The following is a 15,499-nucleotide window of genomic DNA, read 5'->3' as shown; positions in this document are numbered from 1 at the left end:
TGTTTATGGGTCATAGGGTATAAATACTTAAATGCCTCTTAAACATGATGTCAAATTGTGCTCCAGGATTATTATATGAACTAGTTTATATTCCCATTATCGGTGTGTGAGAAATGCCCATTTTACCACATCTTTCCCAAAATGTGGTAGTAGTCTTATGGTAATAATCATTTAAAAAATAAATTAGGTGAAAGTTGAATTTCTTTGATTACTGGTGAGGTTGACATTTTGAATATATTTTTTGTTTTTATAAATTTTTAAATTAATTTTATTTTTGGCTGCGTTGGGTCTTCGTTGCTGTGTGTGGGCTTTTTTCTAGTTGCGGTGAGCGGGGGCTACTCTTCGTTGCGGTGCGTGGGCTTCTCATTGAAGTGGCTTCTCTTGTTGCGGAGCACGGGCTCTAGGCACACAGGCTTCAGTAGTTGTGGCATGCGGGCTCAGTAGTTGTGGTTCACAGGCTCTAGAGTGCTCAGTAGTTGTGGCACACGGGCTTAGTTGCTCCGCGGCATGTGGGATCTTCCTGGACCAGGGTTCAAACCCGTGTCCCCTGCATTGGCAGGCGGATTCTTAACCACTGCCCCACCAGTGTTCCTCTTTGCTTGTATGTTTTCTCTCTCTTTTTTTTTTCTTTTCTTTTCCTTTCCCTTTCTTCTTGTCCTATTTTTCTTATGGCCATTTTAAAGAATGCTTAAAATTATTTTCTAACTGAAAAAAATAGTATAATGGGGAGAGAAGGGAATTAATAGAGAAGTGTATAAAGCAAAAGGTGCAAATCCCTTTGATAGTTTGCTAAGACATCCCAGAGATTTTTCTGGACATATACAAATGTGTGTTCATAAAAGAAAAAAATTTGGTCATATGCATGCTGTTCTGTAGTTGGCTTTATTTCATTTAGTATTTAAAAGGGCATCCTCCTGTAGAACTAACTAATTCCTTTTGATGACTGCATTGTATATATATATATATAGTAATTTAACCAATTCCCCTTTGATGGATTTGTAGATATCTACCTACTTTTTGAACTTGCAGCTACTTTCACGTACTGTTGATCGTCACTGGCAAAGTGGAGGTTGTGCAGTTTATTTTCCATCTCCCTAATGTCTCCCCTCTTATTCTTTTCAAGGAGTATTAGTGGGGTTCTGCCAGGACCTCTCCTATTTACTTTTTAAGGGCACTGGCACATAGCTTTGTTAGGTGGGAAGAGTTGACAGCCTAGTTGACAGTTAACCTTGGTGTAAATTCTTCAGTTTGGTGCTATCTGTATTTTACTAAAAAAACATACTTGAAGGTTTTTTGTTTTCGTTTTGTTTTGTCTTGAATGCATAGTGTTCTGGAGGAGAGTGCTAACAGTGTCGTGTCAGAGGTAGCAGCCACATTGAAGAGTTAAGAAGTGAGTGAGCTTGAGAAAATGGAGATGAAGAGCTTCACTAGCTCTTTACTGCACACTGGATTATGAGAATTCAGGGGAGGAAGTGAGGCAGTTCTTGCCACTTTGGTTTTTATTAGTGTTACACTTTTTGAAAGAAGTTGAAGTTGGATTTCTATGTTATGTAATTTGTCCTTTTCTTAATCTTCCTAGCCTCCACCGGGCAATGTGAAAATGCCTAATGTACCCAGTACACAACCAGCAATAATGAAACCAACAGAGGAACATCCGGCTTATACACAGATTGCAAAGGTTAGTTCATGTTACATGTGTAAATGCATATTGGAAATTACAATATCAATAACATTTGCTTTCAGAGCAGAATAATTCTTTGTATAGTGCATTCCTTATTGTTTAATTTTTAATTCACTTTTGAGTCTGGTTTAGCTTGCTTCTCAATCCTGTAATACTCATACCTCTTTTTCAGCTTATAGCATTTGCTTTACTCCATTATTAGCAGTTATTGAATTCATTCATCATCTTGGTGTATAATTTATGTAGAGAAATTTTTATTGCTTTTGGTCTCACGTTTTAATGCACAATTCCATTAAAGTAACAATGATATATCAATAGATATTATTGGAAGAGAGTTGTGATGGCTAAGCAAAGCACAGTGGTAGGAAGTAGGAGGTGGCAAAAATACCAAGAAAAAAGGAGATGAATAGGATGCCTGGTATTACATAAAGTCAGATGGAGTTATAAACCAGAATTTCTTAACCATATCCTCCTTTCACTTCATTATCTTATAAAATATAAGATATTATATAATATTCCTGCATTGGGAACCTTATGTACCATTTAACCCAATTCATAAGAGCCAATTCAGTTGCCCTTTTCTCCATCTGTCTGTTTTCCTCAGCTGTTCTCTTTGTCTTAGTCCCTCACTCTCGTTTAGGCACAGAGTTCACCTTAATTTCATTTTCCCAATTACCTTACGATTTTTTTTAACATCTTTATTGGAGTATAATTGCTTTAAAATGGTGTGTTAGTTTCTGCTGTATAACAAAGTGAATCAGCTATACATATACATATATCCCCATATCTCCTCCCTCTTGCGTCTCCCTCCCACCCTCCTTATCCCACCCCTCTAAGTGGTCACAAAGCACCGAGCTGATCTCCCTGTGCTATGCGGCTCCTTCCCACTAGCTATCTATTTTACATTTGGTAATGTATATATAAGTCCATGCAACTCTCACTTCATCTCAGCTTACCCTTACCCCTCCCTGTGTCCTCAAGTCCTACCTTAGAATTTTAACTGCTTTTACTGACAGAATTTTTTCTTGTCCTAATGGGCCCAACATTTCTACCGTGGGTTTTCATAACCAAAAGGCCAAAATGGGCGAAATATTTCCATAATATTTTCTGAAACTGTAATCTTTAGTGAATTCCTATATTGTGGAAAGAGCATTTGAATTAGGTTTCTAGCATAGTAGAGAAGTAGGAGTATAGTAGAAGCAGAAGTAGAAATGTTGCTGTATTTTATACTTCTGACAATGTATTCCCTTATTTTTTGTTTAGGAGCATGCCTTGGCCCAAGCTGAACTTCTTAAACGCCAGGAAGAACTAGAAAGAAAAGCAGCAGAATTAGATCGTCGAGAACGAGAAATGCAAAATCTCAGTCAACATGGTAATATCCAAAGAAATTTCAAATAAAAATAACTTTAAAATTCTTTAAAATTTTAAGCTTTTGCACTAGCTCTAGATCATTTGGTTTGTGGATATAAAGCTCTGCCCTGTTATTCTAGCAAGGAGGTCAGACATGGCAGATTTTCTACCTGATGCTCTGTGGCTCTCTGATCTTGGCTGATTTACATAGTGTTTTGATTAGAACAGTGTTAGCCTCTGAATGCAAATATGATGATTTTGGTTTATTGTAAGGTCAGGAGTCTTTGATTCTGCTCTTGGGCCTTTACCTCGGTCTGTTAAAGCTTTATGAGCACATGGGAGTGTGCCCTATGTTTGACTGCATTTAACTCTTAACTTCTGGTTTATTCAGACCAGTTTCAAATTAATCTGCCCCTGTCCTCACAAGTATATCCGTATATGTCAAACCAAGTTTAAAAAAAAAAAAAAGCGTCTGTGGTGAGGTGACTCTAGGAAGCCTGGGGTATTCTGATGATGCCAAAGAAATAAGTAAGTGGTGAATTTTGATTATGTCCTATGAAATTCATTCAGGCTGTGACTACCAAAGGTCACTTCAAGGGAGTAGCTTAGGGAAAGCTAGCAAGTGTCTGGGTAAGAAGCGATGAGAGAACTAGACAAGTCATTGTGAGTATGTCTGGATAGTGATGGAGTGACAATGTTAGGACAGTGATAACATTCAGTGATACTGAACTATTTCTTCCTTATCCTAGAATGTGTAAGTCTAGGGCCTCAGGAGGACACATTTATCCTGGGCCATTTTCTTGCTTCCAACATCAGAGACAGCATCTGTGAAAGGAGAAACTAGAGGTTTAATTGAGATCAATATTTCTGAAATACATGTAACGAAAATCTGTCCTGTTCCCTTAGCTTTGACTAATACAAATTACTTCTATGAGAGATGTTTTAGTAAATGAAGTAGTTATGAAGTGTGGTAAATTAAGAGACTTGCCGTATGTTATACACTTAAGTACTTTTCATCTGTTAGCTCATTTCATCCTCAGTACAATTCTGTGAAGGGTGCTGAGTTCTTCTCACTTTACAGATGTAGAAACAAAGTCTTCAGCAGGTTGGATAAGTTGCCCAAGCCCTCCTAGCCAGTAAGTGTCTAGGAGCTTCTATTGATAGTTTCAGAGCCTTTGTTCTTTACTACTATTCTCTGCTTCTCGAGTAGTATGAGACTTGTATGAGAAATGAAAGAACAACATGTAGTTTGAAAAGAATGATAAAACAGTGGAGACATGTTGGGAAGAATCAGAAATAGAGGACGCTTTTTTCCCACTATGAAGAATTTCCTGGTCTATGAAAAAGTATGTAAAATCTAATCTTTGTAAGTGTGGGATATAATATCTAAAATGAGAAAATGGCCTTTAGGCGCTATTTTTACTCTCTGTTTTCAATGTTTTGACTTCTTTAATTTTAGTTTTTTATTTCCCCACACCACTTCCCAAGCCTTATTTTCAGTCTAGTTTCTTTAAATAGACACATTTTCTCTCCTTACACATGGAATTTGTTTTTTCTCTAGGTTTTTGAAGGTGCTATAATTCCTCAGCTTCTTTCTCATGACTGTTTTGTATTTTCACATAGTTTTATGCTTTTCTTACATGTGTCTTTTGGACATTATTTTTTTCAGACTTGGAGATTTCCAAATTTGATTCTTTGGTACTGGTTATCTTATGTTTCTTTATGGAGTTAACAGTAGAAAACTTTGAAAGATTCAGAAGCTGGTCTTCCCTCTCCACATGCGTTAGGAGTTATATTTAAAAATTGAAGACGTGGAGGAGGAAATCTGTAGGGACTTAAAAACTTCATGGCCTTCATGTGAGAGCCAGAGTCTTGGGACTTTGAAATAAATCTCTTTTTAGGGCAGAGTCACAGGATATGTCCCTGTGCTCTTTTTTCTTTTCTTGTTTCAACTTACATAAGTGGTATGACACTGGAAAATTATTTTACCATGTAATGAGTTCTAAATTGATATTTTGGGAAAAGTTTTAAAAATAAAAAGCTTGGTTTTCAGAGTTGTAGGAATGTAGAGATACAGTGTTATATTTTTGAAACACCTATTAAAAGAATAGATAATATTCTTCTTTATTATGAAACAAATAATTACATGCAAAAAGAATAGCACATATTTGTCCTTATATAAATAACTTTGTTTTTTTATTTGCAGGCAGAAAAAACAATTGGCCACCTCTTCCTGACAATTTTCCTGTGGGACCTTGTTTCTATCAGGATTTTTCTGTAGACATTCCTGTGGAATTCCAAAAGACAGTAAAGATTATGTACTACTTATGGATGTGTGAGTATAGAACAAATTATATATTTATTTGAAAAAGTTTATATTTTATTCTCAAAATCTACATTTTTAAAACTCATATAAGGGTAGTATCATAAGTTGGTCTTTTCCTATAGATATTTTAATTTTGAGTGAATCATGTTGTATTTAGGTATGTCAAAATTGTATACTATGTGACAATCTAAGTTCTTAGCTGAGGAAGACCTATATATTGAGAACTGGCATTCTTTTGAGGAAAGGACTTCCCTATCATACAGTAGAATTTTCAATGATCCTTTCTCCCTGCAAAATGTTATCGAGGCAATATTTGCTTTGAAAAAATTACTCATATGATTTTTATGCAAATGAAGGCTATTAAAGCATTATGACTTTTTAAAAGGGGCATAAAATATTGAAATATTATAAACTATTTTTCTTAGAGCTTTGAGCACAATTTACTTTTCATTTTCAAGTGGTGAGGAATACTTTTATTATTGGAAGTGCCTAATTAATATAGGATGTTTCATTAAATAGAACGTTAGGACATACATTTTAGGCTGTGATGTTCACATTGCTTTGAATATAATTATGACACATGGAATATTCAAACTAAATGTCAACCTTTTACCAGTTTTTTGTATGTACACAGAATTCCCACTTATTCTGTTGCATTTTTATTCCAAACAGCAGTCTCAGCCCCATTTAACATCATTGTGTCAGTAGGAGAGGTAGCTGTCATGACTTCTCATCTGCACAGTTGCTGGGTTAATGGACACATTGTGGAGTAAACTCTCATTGGAGGAAATTTGTATGTTCTTACTGTATGATTAGGGAGCCTCCCTCCACCAAATATATGAGATCATTTTCCTCAAAATCTTTTAGGAGTATTCTTCACATTTGTGAAACTGCTTTGGAATATGAGAAATGATTCCTTATGGATAGTACATTTTTAACTCTTAGTTTCTTTTGAGTTATGTTGTTAATCTGATTTCTTTGGTTAATCCTGAGTGTCAGTAGTATTACATATTTTTATTTTTAAAGGTTTTGATTTCATATATGTCCATATTAAACAACTCATATTTTATTTAATCAATAAATCATAAAATATATGTAGATTATAAAATAATTATTTTCTTAATGAGCAGAAATTGGCCTCACATTTTAAGTATAAGTTCTTTGACTTTAGTGAAAAAACACTTTAAATGGGGGAGATGGGTGTTGGAAGAAAATTCTATAAGGAATTTAGTAAATAGAGATTGAATGGGGAAGATGATTAATTTTAACTGAATGGTTAACTGCTTTACCAATGCTGATTGTTTCAAAATAGGTCTGTTTTGTCTTAGAAATATATAACTTTCTGAGGTTCTTAGAAATAATATAGTTGGCTATAGTTTTTCCTAGCCCTATTCAGTTTGCAGATCTGTTAACTATTCAAAGAGGGCTCAAGATTCCATCCAGTTAAGGTTCCAATTTGAAGAAGCATTACCTGGAACAAAGTAAGATCTAGTGCTAGTTCAGCACTATCTCTAAATTTCATAGAATATAGGTTGTTTTAATAAATTATTTTCAAGAAGTGTCATCTTGTTACTGATTTTGGAGTTGACTGATGCTTTCACATTGTACTAATAATTATAACAAGAGATAACATTTATGGAGGATTTATCAATACTTTGTGCCAGGCACAGAACTAATCACTTTATATACATTATGTTATTAACTCTTAACCATGTTATGAAGCAGCTACTATATTATCTAGTATTATAGATTGGGAAACTAAAGCTTAGAGAATTTGAGGTAACTTGTCCAAGATTACATAGCAAGTAAGGTTGGGGTTGGATAGCTTGACTCTAGATCCCAGCATCTAGATTTCCATGTTATACCACCTACAAAGTACCAAAATAAAGAAGTAATTTACATTTTAAACCCAAATATGATGAAGTTATGGTTTCAAAGTTACCTTACTTGAAGCAAATAATTTTCACTCTAAAGGAACTGAAGCAATTAGAAATACCGCTATGAAATGAATCTCAACCTCTTTGAGTATACTCTTGAATTTAAAGAGAAAGAAAAATATCCAGCTACATTAAAGACCACTTAGTGAGGAAGATAATATATTGTCCTAAATTTGTTTATTTTAGGTATCTATATTGTAATGCAGAACTTAGCAAGAAGAGTAATAGTTGCAAATTTAGATTCTAGTGACAGTTGCGAATTTAGGTCCACTAATACCAGATTTGAGTGCTTAATAAAGCAAATTGAAATTTTATAAGAAGGAGGGTCATTCAACTTGGAAATCATGTAAATGAAATGGCCTAAAATTTTCTTTAGTGTTTTACCTACACTTGGAATCCACCAAGTGGATTGGAATTGGATTGAAATTAGCAACATAGAATCATGCATTTCACATTACCTTGCCTTTCTATGTGTTTTTTGATCTCTATGTAAGTGTACTGATTGTTTAGTAAGTAGGCCTAGATGCTTCCTCTTCATTGGGGTACAAACAAATGACCTATTATTGATCATGGTTGTTGGTTACTATGAAAACACATATAGAAAAAATTTTAATAGATTACACAAAATTTAATTGATATTTTTATCTATACTTGGAAGAATTTTTGTGAACTTTAAAATACTCATACCGATATAGTCTGTCTTTTTTTTCTTAAACAGATTAGGAGATAAACCTTGAAAAGTTATTTCTTTGGAGGTTGAAATTTGAGTTAGAATGTTCTGAACATTTAAAACTTTTTTAGGCAATTGGATGCCATTTAATATTACAGAATAATATCTCACAATCTCTTGAATTCTGTTTTTAAGCCCTTAACAGAACTACTTTTATTTCGAGGTGAAGGATTTTGAGTAAATTTATTAGTAAGCTAGCTTTCATGAGTTAGAAATCCTAATGGGAATAAGTAAGTCTTTCCTGTGTAGTAGAATGGGGTGGAATTTTAAAGCTGGAAGAGCCTCCTGCATTTCTCCTGCTGAAAAATTGAAATGCACAGAGGTTGATTAGCTCGATATTATATCACTATAACCCAGGTGTTTTCATTCCTCCTCTGGAGCTCTTTCTCCTTCTGTGGAGTTTGTGTGTTTATCTGGTTGTTAGATGAGAGCAAATTTAGAGGCATCCTAGAATGTGTTTATACCTTGTTTCATTAAGTATTAATTTTATTTGATTAATAATTTAAAGAGATTTTAAAGTTTTTTTTAATGTATGTTGATTTTTAAAATTTACATTCACTTGGTTTTCCCTTTGTTATTTTTAATTAAAGTAGTGGCTTGTTGTATATTTTTATTGTATTGGTAGTTTACATTAAACAGTATTTTAACTTTTGAAATAATTTCTTTCTTGTAATAAATTCAGCCTGTGAATAAATTTTAAAAATTCTTTAAAAAGTTATTAATTATAATGGGTAAATGTTGTTCTTTAGGATCATGGTGTCCTTAGATGTTACTCAGATTTTTGGGTTTTGGTCTGTCAGGGAAAGTAATTACTAACAGTACAGGAAGAATTTGCCAAGATCTATTTGTGTTAACGAAAAGAAAGATCTGCCACAGCAGGTAAAGTGCATCATAGTAAACTTCTTTTTTTTTTTTTTTTAAATTAGTGTAATCCCCTACCAGAACATTGTTTTTAATCCCAGGACCTTAAAAAGTGGACAGCTTTATGAAGATGAGTTAATAATCCTTATAGATTGACTGTATAGTCACTGGAAGTTTCTGCTGTGTTAGTATTTTTAGTCCAATGATTCGAATTAATTTTATTGCTTAAAAATGTTACAGTGAGATTGCGCAGGGCACTTCTGTATTTTCTCTTCTCTTGTGTAGTTCACACTGCGAGGAGCCTGCAGCCCCATTCTGTAAAAATTATAGTTCTGAGTGTAGGATCTTTTTCCTCTCAAGTCCCGGTTCTTTTCCTGGCAGCCACTATTTTTCTGCTTGGGCCTTGAGTCAAGAGACACATCACATGTCATCACATGTTTCCTTCCCAGGGGAGAACCCCTTAAGGTTGTGCGTCTCTGGTTTAGCTGTGTAATTGCCCATTAGGGGAGGGCCAAAAGAATTTTTGCCAAACAGTGCATGTATTAGGACTCTTCTACCTGTGAATACTCTGTTTTCAAATCAGACATGTAAGAAATAGCAACAATGTTTTGAAAAATACTAAATGGAAACATGGGGTAGAATACACTTGCTCTTAGGAAGTATTTTTTCATTTATAATTTTTGTTGAATGAACACATAAATTGAATGTAAACATTTCTTTTCTATTTTGTTTTTTGATTCCACAGTCCATGCTGTAACACTGTTTCTAAATATCTTCGGATGCTTGGCTTGGTTTTGTGTTGATCCTCCAAGAGGGGTTGATTTTGGATTGAGTATCCTGTGGTTCTTGCTTTTTACTCCTTGTTCATTTGTCTGTTGGTACAGACCACTTTACGGAGCTTTCAGGTAAAATGTGTGTACTTTAAAATATGCTCTTTAAAACCTGTGAAGTAAATAATTTGTAGTACACCTTAAAGGGAAAAGTGACATATTTTCATTTTTCATATTTTTTATTATTGTATAATATACCTTCAGAAAAGTCCGTATATAACATCTCTGTGTATTAAGTCCGTATATAACATATTCTTGTATTCATTTGACTTTGTAACAAATAATATCCCATTCTTTTCTCCCACTTGAGAAAAAGATCAAACATGAAAATGAATGAGGGAAAAATGAGAACAATCTTAGGTCTTAATATTTGTAAAAGATTCTATTCCATATGATACATTTAACTTTAAAGAAAATTTTACTTTTTATTCTCCCCTTCAGAAAAAATCAGGAGTGGTGATTACAGCCTAATTTTTAAATGAACCTAGGTAGCCTAGGTAGGGTGAATGTACGTGTGATATTTAAAGTGAGTCACTTTTCACCTGGCAAGTTGGTAATTATTTTCTGTGGAAATTCATTTTTGGTTTTTCAAAATGCAGTAACGTTTTAAAACTGTTTAGACTATAAGATTAACTATACTACTTTGCATGGTATATTCTAATCAATGGTTAGGATTAACATTTCTTAAATGCGTGTTCTGTGGGGTATTACTAGGTGTTGTAGAAAAAAAAGTTCATTAGCTTAAGTTTGGGGACAGTGGGATAATAAAATTAAATAAGTTTCTTCATTTCAGAATTTCTTAGACTTCTTTAAGAGCCTCATGTGCTTTGTGATATGACCATGAAACCATTATTTGTGCGTGTGTGTTGAGTACCTTGTTGGACTCTTGCTTTAGGAAATAAACATTGGGAAATGCTGATTTAGATGATAGTCCTAGATGAGTCCATGTATTCAATTGTTTATCAACTTATTTTTATTTGAGTAAACATTTATGAATAATAAACCTCTTTCAACTCTCATGTATGAGGAGCAGCATTACTAGGAAATAGGCATGTATTGTGCAGATGATATATTAGGGAAATTAGAGGGCCACATTCAGTTGTTTAACTTTTTTTTACTATTTGAACAAAAAATTTCTTTGATTATTCAGAATGTGTATCACTACCCCCATCCCCCAAAGCCCTGCCAAATGAAATTAGAAACGCAGATAGGTAAACAGAAAACGAAAAAGAAGGAGAAAGGGGGAAGATTAGGGAATTTGGAGAAAAAAGATGTCATTCAACAGAAAACTAAATTGGTTAGAAATGGAATGAAGGGAAGAAAATAGATGGGAGGAGGGAAAGGGAGGAAAATCTTTGGATCTAATGGAACATGAGAGGTTGGTTATCAAGGAATGGGGAGGGGCACCCCTATAGATGTAGGTTGGAGAAGAATAAAAGGAACCTATTTACTCCTTGCATGAACAGGAGGAGAGTTACTGCTGCTCTTTTCCTTGTTATTTAAGTCTGGCTCACAAGTTTTTTAATTTTTTGACATGTGGCCTCTGCTTGCCTACTTCCATCGTGTTACCAGTGTATCTGTAATGATGCTTGTGGGTGGGAATGGGGATGTCTTTGGGACTTTGAAAATGACCTGAAACTAGAGACTTTGAATTTTAAGCCTTCTGTGACAAATGTAGCCAGAACAAACTATAAAAAGCCAGTTTTCTGCCATTTATCACTTGAAGTCACTTGGTTCCTTTTATTCCCTTTCTTTGCCAGTGGAAATAAAAATGCTTTGTGGAACATTTTTACTTCTAGCATTATTAACCCCTGGGCTAAATTCTTAGCTGCATCTCAACCCTTTAGAGTATATGTATCACAAATATGTTAATTATCTGGGCTTTACTGTTTGGAGCAGAACTGAGAGGAATAGTTTTTTTAGGGGAAAGTTGAAAGTATTTTAAATCATTAATTAATATACCTTCTCAGTGTATAACTTTGGCATTTTCTTCACCCAGATTGCCAGTGGTTTCTGGGTCTGTTAAGTCTCTTTTGAAGTATCTGGTAAAGTTTTTTAAACATCTACTGATGACAGATTTCTCCCTTAAATATGGAAATCTTAAACCAGATACATTGGATATGATTATTTCTGTTAAATACAGGGTTTTAAATAGACTTTACGTATTCACGTAAGTGCTTTATTTGAGATCAATTTTGACAGGGATTACTGCCTTTTGAGAAGGGGCAGAGTCACAGGATGTGCAAGTGTTTCATATTCTGTTTCAAGACTGATGATTAAGAAATGAAACACAAGCATCTGAACATATTACGTCAGTAGAAAATGGGTAACTAAAATCTTTTAGGCCAGATGCACATATTTCTTAAACCAAGTTGTTATTGAAAGCATTTAGTTTTTATTAATCAGACTCTGGAGTGAAGCTAAAGTGCTTTTTAAAAGTTTTTCAAGTTTTATTCTTCTCTGGCTAATGATGTATTTGCCTCTATTGCCATATTTAAATACCTACTGTGAACTTGATTTCTTCAGGTTTCCCTAGAAGTGAAGAAAAGAATGGTAAGCAATAAGAAAAACATGGCAGGGATTGATTGTAGAATAAACCAGTCATTGCAAACATACAAGTTAGAGGGACATTAGGTCTGAGAATGTGATCAGATTTTTTTTTTGTTGCCTGGTGAATTTTTTTTCCCTCCTTGTAGATAGGTGGTAATTCCAAGTTTCTAGAGTAGCTGTTAGCTTTGTCGTGGGGTGCTGAAAATAACTAGAGGGCATATTAGGAAGTCTTTATTCTAGAATGATCAGTTCTTTGTTTTTTGTCCCTTAGTCAGTTGAAGTTGCATTTGTAATTGCCATATATAGTTTATCTCCTTCTTTGCCTCCCTGTTGACTCATAATCTAAAAGTAAATCCTTTTTAAAGGTTAATAGTTAACTTTGTTATCAAGAATTTGTTGTAGTTTGCTTAATAACATGATGGCTGAGTAAACCTTTGTATATTAACTCTTAAGCTGGGAAGAAAAATATAATTGTTTTAACTGAATTATAAAATGCCTTTAGATGGAGTTAAAGTATTTGCTAATAGCTTTAGAGCCTGCTGAAAAAATTTAAAGCTACATTTAAGTGATTATAATCAATAATCTCATATACTAAATCATACTGATAATTACATTTAATGATTTTAAAATGTGATAAAGTTTGATTCTCTTTAGGAATAATCATTTTAAAATTAGTTACCATGCATGAGAAGTTGGTTTTCCAGTGTCATCTGAGTTTCTGTTTCAGTATTTCATTTGCAAGTTTGTTATTGAGTTCACTTGATGCTCTTAGGGAGATGTTAAGATAAATAACTAATGATTGTAAAGCAGTTAGAAAATTAGTACTAAGGTTTAAATTAATCACTCACTGAATACAGACAGTATATATTAGGCTGGAGATACAAAGAAGACATGGTACTTGCCCTGTAGAAATATATAATATATAAATGAGTTTAAAAGTAGGTATTACTGAAACTTTGGCTAGTAGAATTTATACATTAAAACAGAGTAATATTCAAACACCCCCAAAATTTGAAATACAGAGTAATTTAATACTGGTATCATACCTGTGATATATCTCTAAATAGAAGATTAGTTATTTTCAAGTGAGTCTTCTTGGATTATCTTTTTGAGGATTTAAGTTTTTAATAAACATTCTTCTCTGAAATCAGAAAAAAAAAACCCAAAACCTTGTTTTTACTGGAACCATTGAAATATCAGAATGTCCATGAAAAAGATGAGTTTTAAACTGTATAAAATACTGTTCTATATGAATATGACTTCTCTTAATGTTACTGAACCAAACTTGGGTCCACTCACCTGTGTGCAGTAAAGCCAATCTACTGCCACTGGGTTGTGGTGAAGGAAAGTGCAGCATTTATTGTAAAGGTACCACACAAGGAGAATGGGTGGCTCATGCTCAAAAACCCCTGAACTCCCTGAAGTGTTTCAGCAAAACATTTTGAAAGGCAAGGTGAGGGAAGGGTGTCCCAGGGTATGTGATCAGCTCACACACAATTCTCTGACTGGTTGTTGGTGACGTAACAGGGGTTAACGTTATCAATCCTTAGGCACCAGTAGGTCTGGGGGCTACATGCTCATGCTTGTCAATTAGTTAATTTCTTCTATTTGGTGGTAGTTTTAGCATCTATAAAACAACCCCAGAAGTGTGCATCAGATATTATTATCTAGGTACTTCAGAGAGGAGCTACAGTGGAGGATATGAGGGAATGAATGGTCTGTCCCTGGAAGGCCCCATAGGGTCCTGCTCAGTTACATTAGTTTTCAACCAAGAAGCTCCTTTTACTGATATATGCAAAGGACTTTGACCTCCCTGAATTAATCCCATTGCCTGAATCTGAAGGAGAATTGTATAGAGAAGTTTCAAGCGTATGTGCTTTTCAAAATTAAGTTTATTAGTATCAGAATTAAACTCAGAGTTGTCATTTTGTCATTTACATATTTTTTAAAAGACTAACTTTATTCTTATCTTGGTGGGACCTCTCCGAAGACTAACTTTATTCTTAATTTTATGCTTCCACAAATCACCAGGCATTATGTAAATACTTTAAAATATTAGGTAATTATTAATGAAGCAGTGTTTTGTTGAAAAAGTATGATTATTGGAAACAGACTGAGAAAGGGTTAGAATTCTGGCTTCCCCACTTAAAAGTTGTGGGCTATTACGAAAATGCAGTAAAACCTCTCAGTGCCTCAGGTTTTTGAGTGTAAATTGGGCATAACATTTACAGAGTTGATAAGAAGATTAGAGATAATATGTACAAAATATTTGTCTTTAAAGATGGTCAACAAATGGTAGCTGGAATGTTTTATATTTTTGTTTTTGTTAGGTTTTATCATTTACTTTTGATGATCCATAAAACCATTACTTGTTATAAGTTATTTTTTGCTGCTTTTAGTTCATTGTCCTTTGGTACCCCAGTCTAACCTGGAGGAAATCATAACGTACACTAAAGTGTATGTAGGTTATTTGTATTGCTTGATAAAAATAAACTTTAAAATATGTTGTCTGGAGCAGAAGCAAGAAGAACTACAATCCTGCAGCCTGTGGAACAAAAATCACATTCACAGAAAGATAGACAAGATGAAAAGGCAGAGGGCTATGTACCAGATGAAGGAACAAGATAAAACCCCACACAAACAACTAAATGAAGTGGAGATAGGGAACCTTCCAGAAAAAGAATTCAGAATAATGATAGTGAAGATGATCCAGGACCTCAGAAAAAGAATGGAGGCAAAGATTGAGCAGATGCAAGAAATGTTCAACAAAGACCTAGAAGAATTAAAGAACAAACAAACAGAGATGAACAATAGAGTAACTGTAAATGAAAACTACACTAGAAGGAATCAATAGCAGAATAATTGAGGCAGAAGAATGGATAAGTGACCTGGAAGACAGGATGGTGGAAGTCACTGCTGCGGAACAGAATAAAGAAAAAAGAATGAAAAGAAATGAAGACAGCCTAAGAGACCTCTGGGACAACATTAAACACCAACAACATTCGCATTATAGGGGTCCCAGAAGGAGAAAAGAGAGAGAAAGGACCCGAGAAAATATTTGAAGAGATTATAGTCGAAAACTTCCCTAACATGGGAAAGGAAATAGCCACCCAAGTCCAGGAAGCACAGAGAGTCCCATACAGGATAAACTCAAGGAGAAACACGCCAAGACACATAGAAATCAAATTGGCAAAAGTTAAAGACAAAGAAAAATTATTGAAAGCAGCAAGGGAA

The 15,499-nt window shown here is 34.2% G+C and overlaps 1 protein-coding gene across 8 annotated transcripts in view; it reads left to right on the top strand.

Moving 5' to 3' along the window:
• SCAMP1 (secretory carrier membrane protein 1) overlaps window positions 1-15,499 on the top strand; it is a 139,422-nt gene that overhangs the window by 42,199 nt on the left and 81,724 nt on the right. For all 8 annotated transcript variants that reach the window (XM_049707761.1, XM_049707763.1, XM_033430073.2 and 5 more), the window contains 4 exons: window positions 1,580-1,678; window positions 2,945-3,053; window positions 5,238-5,366; window positions 9,631-9,790. In XM_049707761.1, coding sequence (XP_049563718.1) covers window positions 1,580-1,678; window positions 2,945-3,053; window positions 5,238-5,366; window positions 9,631-9,790 — 497 coding nt within the window. The remainder of the gene's footprint in view (window positions 1-1,579; window positions 1,679-2,944; window positions 3,054-5,237; window positions 5,367-9,630; window positions 9,791-15,499) is intronic.

Source organism: Orcinus orca, chromosome 3 (assembly GCF_937001465.1).
Source record: "Orcinus orca chromosome 3, mOrcOrc1.1, whole genome shotgun sequence".
NCBI classification, from domain to species: domain Eukaryota; kingdom Metazoa; phylum Chordata; class Mammalia; order Artiodactyla; family Delphinidae; genus Orcinus; species Orcinus orca.
This window is presented reverse-complemented; position numbering and strand designations above follow the sequence as displayed.